The 9595-nt window shown below is 33.4% G+C and overlaps 1 protein-coding gene across 1 annotated transcript; it reads right to left on the bottom strand.

The window, feature by feature from the left end:
* Positions 1–1588: 1588 nt before the first annotated feature.
* LOC137818709 (Nucleotidylyl transferase superfamily protein) lies at positions 1589–8263 on the bottom strand. The gene is made up of 11 exons (XM_068622279.1): positions 7873–8263; positions 7679–7798; positions 6620–6805; positions 6032–6149; positions 5578–5664; positions 5210–5302; positions 3468–3548; positions 2759–2830; positions 2547–2615; positions 2331–2441; positions 1589–1884 (listed from the first exon to the last, which is right to left on the bottom strand). The coding sequence occupies exons 1-11, from the start codon at positions 8091–8093 to the stop codon at positions 1834–1836; spliced, it is 1209 nt and encodes a 402-aa protein (XP_068478380.1). The 5' UTR covers positions 8094–8263; the 3' UTR covers positions 1589–1833.
* Positions 8264–9595: the final 1332 nt, after the last annotated feature.

Genomic DNA, 9595 nt, shown 5'->3' on the forward strand with positions numbered 1-9595 from the left:
AGCTAAACTCTCTGGGTGAAGTGATCTATTTCACTATGTTTAGATGTATTCTTACATATATAAGATGATTCTTAGGCCTCCACCTAATAGCTACAGATTTTGTATATAAAAAAAAGGTCTTCAAAGTATTCAACTGTTTAGTCATATTGCCTTACCAGGTTGAGTAATTTTTTTTGTAAATTGAAATAAAAGAAAAGGAGATTAAATAGGACAAGGTTTACAGTTTAGATTTGATCATATTGTATAATGTTCTTTCTAAACAAAATTTTATTAAATATTTTGATAAATATTTTTTAGCATATGCAATTTAAGATTTGATTTTGATAGAATACAACGATGGCCAGCAGTGGGTAAGGGCTTTAATTGCTGTGTGCAATTTAATTTGTAGTACTTAATTTTTAGACGGATTCTTCCTTCAATTCCATTCTTCTAGCACCCACACAATTTTCTTATTTTCAAAAAATGTCTCCCAATAATATTTTGGATTACATAATCCATAAATCTTTTTCCAAATTCATAATTAGCTTCCACATTATATAAACTGAAAGTCTTTTTCAGATGAATGATTAGGTTTTAGTCCATAAATCTTTTCTAATATGAGATTAGCTTCCAAATTATATAATTCGAAAACTTTTTTTTCAAATACGTGTTCGGATTACATAATTCATAAGTTATTTTCGAATTTGAGAATAACTTCCGAATTATGTAATCTGGAGTGATGGTATAAGAAGAATAAAACTGTATTTTTATGTTTTATATAAGTTATTTTCGAATTTGAGAATAACTTCCGAATTATGTAATCTGGAGTGATGGTATAAGAAGAATAAAACTGTATTTTTATGTTTTATATAAGGTAGCAGAAGAACATATATGAAGTAGGAAGAAACAGTCTAATTTTTATTATAGTTGGCACTTCATTGTTATGCTTGATGGGTACTGTGGTCCTAAATAGAATGCATGCAACTGTCAGAATTGGTTTCGAAAATATTTTTATTTTTTCAAACTTAGTCGTTTGTGGAAGATTAACTTATATGCATCTTTTTAGTTACATAAAATAAAGGTATCAAAATAAACACTACTGGACTTAAATACAAAAAAATAATAATTAAATTCATCCAATTAAAATAATCAGTTAACATTATTTAATTTTACCAGTCTCAATTAGAAAAATCTCCAATTATTCTTTATTGAGCCTTGATACAAGAATAAAAGAATGAAGGAAAATAGGATTACAATTAAATAAAATGTTTAAAGAACAAAATCATTATAAAATTAACTCGGAGTACTTAAATAAATCCATAAATCATAACAATCTTTCACTTAAATTTGAATCCAGATACTGTGAATCAAAAAGTTATACTAAGACATTTACACATTTTTGTTACTGGTTTATAGATCATAAGCATAAAACTGTACTAATTTTTTTCATTTGACTCTAAATTCAAAAGCACTTATCAATCGTCTTGCAATTGTAACTGACAAGATAATGTCAATTACATAATCCACTATAGCATTTTATAGAACTTCAATCATACGTTAAGCAACCCGAGCCTAATTAAACTGCAATCTCACTGTGATGGCAGAGGTCTTCCAATGCTAATTCATTTTTTTTTCCTTTAACATAACACGAACCTTACACTTCAAAGGAACGAAGTTCCTTTCCATTTTAATTATCAGATGGTACTAAAAATGGGTACAAATTTTGATGATAGCAAGTCTATGCAACAAAATCGTAGTATAAAAAACCATTTTTCATGCTGAGGAAAAAATAAATAAAGATCTTGTTATCAAGAGGATCTCAGCAATATTTGGGCAAACAAAAGTAGGATGACTTCAGTCAAACATGTGGGGAAGTGGTCTGACAGCCATAAATGCATCCACCATCTGAAAGAATCATGGAAAAAGAGAATATGTAAGTTTTGCACCATAAACATGAACACAGCCAAACATGTTTTCGTAAAACAAGCTTGATTGAACAACTGCTTCCAAACATGTAGTGTGCAGATTGACCATGTGCCATCATGTTTTGAGCACTAATAGATGCTAATTTTTCTATTATGTGTAGAGACACACACGCACATATAGATATTAATTTGTTGAATGGAGGCAGTTTTTCAGTAAACAAAATCTATCTCAGAGTAACCAGTTTCAGGTGTTCTATCAATATTCCACCCGAGACTTTCCTCTGACCCAGGTTAATAATTGGTTTCGGCAATACTCAAGATTATGTAATTAACAATCGAAATGTCAACTTATTTTTCCTGTACTATTATTTCACTCTTATAGCATAGTCATCTACGCAATAACATCTATTATTGTTGAATGCATACCTCTTCAGTCACAGAAGCCCGAGCCCTACGATGTCTCTCCACTACTTCAGTCAAGACTTGAACTAGCCGTTGCTTTACCTCACCAGTTAGCATGCGCCCTTCTCCATATTCCTACAAGAGCATAACAGAACAAGTTAGGGGGAAAAAATCAAGGAAAGCCTCATTCTGCTATTTGTATTATTTAACAAATTGGGGAAAAAAAGATAGAAATCAGACCTTCTTAATGTGCTCAAGTTCAGCATCATCTTCTAAGAAAAAAGATAGGTATTTGATTGGTATATCTACCTGAATCATGTTACAAATCGTCAAAATTCTAGGACTGTAACAGGAGGTAAAGACGGAGTGATGGACGTTAAATGAACGATGGACGTTTATACATCCATTACATGTAAACTGCATTATTTATGAACCCACAAGAACTCTGTTACCTCAAGATTTGCCCCCAATTGCCTATGCTTCTCAATAGAATCTTGCCCACCCGAAAATGCATGCTTGTTTACCTGAAGAGAGCCACACGTACAATATTGGTGAAAATAACCAAATGAAGGTAGAAAAAACGAGACAGATGTTGCTTAGAAAAAACAGAGAATATTAGGGTGACGTGTGCAAAATATTAGGGCCTACTTGCATTTAGAAAATGAACTGTTTTTATTTCTTATTTTACAAATAATTACAAAAATACCACCTTGTTTTTATAGTTTCGTGCTTTCAAAGACTTCTAGATTTCCAGTGTTTCCTATACAAATCTTTGAAAACAAAGATAAAGTAAAAACAAGACGGTAATTTGTAACTATTTGCACAAACAAATAAACAAAATAAGAAAACAGTACTCAAACCAAACAGGAAGCAAGATTTACAAATGAAATCTAGTATATGGTAATAAATTGGAATGAATACTTTCCAGGGGAAAGAGAAAGAAAACCATTCAATATTTTTTTTGAAAATTATACACATTACACAGACACCAATGTCAACAAGTAGATTTACCATGTCACCCAAGATTCCTCAACAAAACAAGCAATTAAAGAAAGAAGAATCTACTCCCAATTTTTGTCACAATGAACAAATAAATCTACAAGACTTGTAGGTAAGCAACAGAAAAATAAAGCTTTAAAGAGAGTAATTTCAGTAGCACACCTTGTTCTTTATATCTTTTGCGGAATCAGTCACATATATGGCAGAATTGGGATCACTGGCAGACATTTTTCCTGTTTCCCCCTGCAAACATATATATTTTAAAGATGTGAGATCATGGTTGACAGAATCACATTCACATCCCAACCCAACATGCAGAATTATATGAGTATATTGTTCTGGCTCCCCTCTCCACACTCGTTCATGAACAAAGACACCATGGGAAATTGTGGGAGCAATGTCTCTTTTTGTGTTAGCACATGTTAAGTTTTTAGATAGTTTTGGGGTTTTGAACTCCAAATGACTCAACATCCACAACTAAATTTAGGCTCCTTCATACCGCCCATGGAATGCGTGCAAAGACCAAAACACCCCTTTGCCTAAATACAAAACTAAATAAACCCTATTCTCTTTGCTGTCTACACCTCCATACACATTGTATCCAAGCTTGTGCCATATGCATGAACCCTGCTGACCACTATAGTTTATTTTGGTCCAATAGTGCCACCCCCATCAACATGGAAGAGATAAGATTTTGTGCATTGTGATTTGTTGAGGGACACTCCAGATTGCTCAATCTGGGAGTACATTCCAGATTAATCTGGAATTAGAAAAATAGATAGAAGGTTTTGAATAGGGCTATCCGAACACTGTTTAAGTAATCTGGAAAATTATCCTATAAGTCTATATATTGTTAATGTTTTAATTTAATAATCTGCATTGAGCTATCTAGAATGTTTTTCCTAATATGCTTGCATTTCTTTTATGTGCAAATTGCGTGATTAGGAAAAATGATAGTGGTTCTCGATCCAATGGACGCTAAAGACCTGTTGCCTGACCTAGTAATGCCAGTCATGAAGTGATGAGAATGTGCATGCAAAGATGCACAAGCATAGTAGGTACGTCTTGACAAAGCCTAACGGTCCAAAAATACCTCTTTGTTGACAATGTACAGAGATCAAGATGTGGGATGGAGTGTTAAGAAATTATATTTCATAAAATTTATAATTAACATAATATTATATTTTGAGTTTGTTCGTAATAAGGTATTTATTATGGGCTTTTGCAGGATAGTGGGCGACTGAGGTTGGCATCCCATGGGCACAAACTAAATAAACTTGCAGTTGAGAACTCGTCATAACTGACTGTGCAATAGGTAACAACCCAAAATTCTATTCTAACTTGCAACCTCAACACAATGGGTTGTACATTGTCTGCACAGAGGTATATTTCCGGAGAATGCTCCACCAACATGTACCTGTTGTGCTTGTGCATCCTCTGCATGCACATCCTCACCGTTCTTCATGATTAACTCCGCCTCAGATCTTTTTCTTATTCTTCACTTCACATCTTTTTTATCTCAGTTTTTCACATTCTTCTAGTCCTATAAAGCTCTGTTTTTTATGTTTCTTTTTAACATGATAAGATGCTCTCTGTTTTTCACACACTATTCTCAAATTGTAGTTTGACAGTCAGATGTCAAACCCACCTCTGCCTGCAGCTGCTGGTGGCAATGATGCCTCCTCTCAACCAGAGAATGTGCATTGTAAAAGGTGGCCAAGAATGCTTTTGGCAGCATTATACTTAACCCAACAGCTTATGCTTTTGTGAAACACGGTTAATAATAAAATAAAACAAAATTGAGTGGAGAGAATTAAGAGTTTAATTAGGTTAGCAGAATGATGAATATCAGTAGCTCTCTGAACCAATTTGATAAAGTAGCATGTTTTGCAACATAAGAATACCTGTAATGCAGGGAAGAATATTGATTCAATCAAGGCTGGCTTGTTGAAACCCATTCGAGGAGCAACATCACGTGTCATTCTAAAATATGGATCCTGAATATGTTATAAAAAAAACTATTACCAAGAATAAGATGAATGCTAGAAAGAAAATAATAGACCATGATGTTCACATGCATTTGAGAAATTTTAAATGCTTTAAGTTGTAACAGATCCTTTTTATGACATTTTTCTTTAAATATTTATAGGAATGAAGAGAATTTGGACAAGAATACATTTACAGATACATAGTAATCAGATCTGGCCATTGCCATACACATTAATATTCAACCAAATCAACTAGAATGTAAAAGCATTGATGTCCAACTGACCTGGTCAATTGCACAAGGAATTAAACAGCGGAGATTCTCTTTTCCAGAAAATAGGTGAGGAAATGAACTGGGAAATGATGGAACTGCCTACACATACAAAAGAAGCACATGCAGTCATCACCATGTAAAAAATTCAAATATGTACTATAATTAAATTAAATGGATCCAATTATAACTAGAAAAGGCAAACTTACACAAAGCATGAGGAATATATATAGTTTCTTTATCATGATTTCAAGTTCCATTGTCAACAATTGTTCAAAAATATGTTAAAGTTCCATTGTCAATAGTTTAAAAATATGTTATAGTTCCATCATACAAATAACTTGTAAAGAACAAACTTTCACGAACCTATTTGAACAAAATATGAATAGTGCCACTATTGCATGCCTGACTACAGTAACCAAAAAGTAAAGGCAGGAATCATTCTGTAAAGAGAAGAAATGGACCATACCTGCACAGGAGGAAAACTAACTTTTCCAATATGATCTTCCCCAGCAAACCCAAAGATGCCAACAGCCTGGTTATAAGTTACACGTGTTGCAACCTCACACATGTTCTTGTAGAAGGAACTGAAAAGGAAAATTATCCTCAGATGACAGAAGATTTGCTTTGTGTAGAATAGTTCACAGTAAAACAGTAAAAGAGTTCGGGAAATTTCTCCTGCGACATTATATTTCATAACAAAAAATATTTACTCAGTATATTCTTTTTTAATTATGATGTGTAATAAAAAGCCCCTAATTAATTTTAACAGTTATTCATTATTTTTTAATGAGCAAGACCCAAAAACATTAAAAGTGCACATTTGTTTGTTGAACTTCAAATTTTTATGAGAAAACTTCATCTCGAAAAAAAAATTCTGTACAATGTTCTGGATGAACTGGAGAACTTTTTGCTGAATAAGAGAAAAGCATGCCTAAGATTCAACTAATTTTAATAATGTATAGCTAAACATTCTCAATAAAATCCCTTAAACTTAAACTAATCCATGATTTAATAAATCTGCATATATCAGGGAAAAACTGCATTTATAACTCACCCGCCAACATAATTAAAATCAGAGAAGATGAACGTCTTTGAAATGTCAAAACCACAAGCAATGATGTCCTTTGCATTCTCCCTTGCAAGTCTTCGGCACTCCTCTACAGTAAGATTTTTCCAGAAGAACTTTTCATCATCAGTGAGCTGTATAACCAGAGGAACCTTAAACACATCTTGCAAATACCTACATACCATTTTCCACCACGTCAACAAACATCCCCAGCAATCACAAGAATTGTGAGACTCACCTTCATTTTCAAGCTTGACCCTAAACTTAAGCATCTAATTTCAATCAATTATCATGGTAAAACTCTCTTAACCTATCATTTATGAAAATCACTACATCAATACAAAGTACACTAACACAGAAATTGCCTACACATTGAGGTTATACGCATTGAATCCACACTCTTTCAATAATAATAAAGTCGTGATTTGATAAATCACTTCCCAAGTTTATGATTTTTCATCAAATTTTTATTTTAAAAAATGAAATGGAGTACATATATACTACTCAGTTCTAAACAAAGGCCACTAGTGTTAACCTATTTAAATAAACAGAAACCGATTTAAATCAATCGAAACTTTTGGAGACCAGAACAAGCACTGCTTGTAACATCCAACATACACAATTGCATAATTTGCTTGTGACTAGATAATTAACACACCCCAATTACAAATTCCCATTAAGTTTCCATTTCAAAAAGCGAAATGGAGTAAATATACACAATTTACCATCCAAGAAACAAGTAACTAGTGTTGACCAAATTTGAACAAAATAAAAATTTACTGAGACCAAAAACAACATATTAGATTCACAATTTTTCATCAACTATATATTTTAAAAAATAAATAAAACACTATAAAACTGCACAAATTAGTCCTAGAAAGAAGCCAACAGCGTCAAACAATTCAGGTACTAAATTCTGAACTCTGCTCCCTCTCTAAAATCCACTTGTAATCACAAAAGGCTGCAACACACTAGATCTACAAATTTAAATCAAAATTCATTTTAAATTCTCGAAAAAAGAAAATGGAGACACTCCAACTCACTCACTTAGTGAACATGAAGGGAATCAAATGTCCCAAGTGCAACGCTTCGGAGGAAGGCCCGCGTCCGGTGTACAAGTAAAACTTATCGCCTCTCTCGTACGCATCCAGAATCTCGGCGACATCGCTGCAACACAGAAACGACACTCTCAAATCACCGTTTAATAAAATGAACGGAGTGAATGAAGGAAATGGAGGTACCGGTGGGCGAAGAAAACGCGGCGTCGTAGGAAGACGTGAGGAGTGCGCGAGGTGAGGCGTTCGATACGCGAAATGAGAGCATCGTCGAGCTTCTGGCAACCGAAACGGTCAATGAGTTTGTCGTAATCGATTTTTCCTTTTGAAGAAACCTCCCATGGATTCACCACTTGTTCCGCTTCCTCTTCTATACTGTTCTTCTCAATCTCTGTGGTTGCTGCCATTGAATTTCTTCTTCTTCTTCTCTCTCTTTGGAATGTATAGAGAGAGGGAGGGAAATGGAAACGTGGTGTTTATGGAGAGAGACTTAACCAGTGTAGGTGCAGTAGGGTTTTGATCTTCACACCTTTGTTGTTATCCTTTAAAAGTGTTTTTTAGTTTAGATGTTAGAAGTGTTTACTTGTGCTTTTAGTTAAATTTCTTACAGTGTTGTATTATTTTGAAACATTAAAAAATATTATGACTAATTTAGTTGTTTGATGGTATGATTTAGTTTATAGAAGTATATATATAAAAAGATATTTTAAATGAAGATATTAAATTTTTTTTTTTGTGTGTGTAATTCAATAATATAATTTAATTTTATAAATTATGAAATATTAATATATTAAGAATAATAAATTTTATAATTTTATAATTTTATAATTTTATAATTAGGGATGGCAAAGCGGGCCAGCCCGCCCCGCGCTTGGCCCGCAAAAATGCGGGACGGGTTGGCCCGCCCCGCAAAGTTATTGCGGGCTAGAATTCCCAACCCGCCCCGCATAAGAGCTGGCCCGCAGGTTTGCGGGCCAACCCGCGTTCTTTTTTTTAGAAAATTAAATATTTATTTTTTTACATTTTGTTATTAAAAAATTGTTAAATTAAACTTATATATTTGTTATTATCAAACCTATTTTTTTTTCCTTCCTTTTCAAATATAGTCAAACATCAAAACATTAAGATAAATATCAAATATCACTATTCTTCCACTTCCAAAACATTAAAAATACCTAATTCCAAAACATTAAACATAAACATTAATTCATAAACATTATTGACATTCTTCCATTTCAATAACATTGGATGCCACCTTAGTAGAACCTTTATCCATTTTTTCATAATTATAATCTTCCCCGTCATCTGCATATATTAAAACAATGACAATTAATTAATTAATTTTTCATAAAAATAATACAATAAAAATAAGATAATTTTTGGCTTGGTCATGGGTAACTTCTAAAATACCCTCTGCTTACTTCTCCTTCTCTAACTGGTGTCTTGCTCCTTTATCGTGTTTGAAATTGATTTAATTGGCATGACCCAGTTTAGGTTGGCCTGCTGCTACTAAGTGTCAATATTTTTTTCTTGCGGGTTTGCGGGTCAGCCCGCCCCGCCCCGCAACTGGCCCGCGTGGGTTGCGGGCTAATGCGGGGCGGGCTAATGCGGGTTAGCGGGTTGAAAAGGTCATCCCGCCCCGCGTTTTTTACCTGCGGGCTGCGGGCCGGCCCGCCCGCCCCGCTTTGCCATCCCTATTTATAATTTTATAATTTTATAATTTTATCTATACTTATATATAATGGGGATTCCCACGTTTCTTATGTACATCTATGCTTCCATAACTGTTTTTTATATATTATTTTTAGTTATTTTGTAATTTTGTAAATATTAAAACAGTTATCAGGATAGAGTTATTAACATAAAACAATTTTGAATTTAGTTTTTTGAAATATATCTTTATTTCTTC

Source organism: Phaseolus vulgaris, chromosome 10 (genome assembly GCF_051622355.1).
Source record: "Phaseolus vulgaris cultivar YP4 chromosome 10, ASM5162235v1, whole genome shotgun sequence".
Classification (NCBI taxonomy): Eukaryota; Viridiplantae; Streptophyta; class Magnoliopsida; order Fabales; family Fabaceae; genus Phaseolus; species Phaseolus vulgaris.

What these genes read in the sequence shown, in the direction of transcription:
- LOC137818709 (XM_068622279.1), bottom strand. Translation starts at nt 8,093, where the DNA reads ATGGCAGCAACCACAGAGATTGAGAAGAACAGTATAGAAGAGGAAGCG. An exon ending in TTAGTTTTCCTCCTGTGCAG is followed by an intron (nt 5,665 to 6,031) that starts GTATGGTCCATT and finishes TTGTATGTGTAG; the next exon opens with GCAGTTCCATCATTTCCCAG. An exon ending in CAAAAGATATAAAGAACAAG is followed by an intron (nt 2,831 to 3,467) that starts GTGTGCTACTGA and finishes GGCTCTCTTCAG; the next exon opens with GTAAACAAGCATGCATTTTC.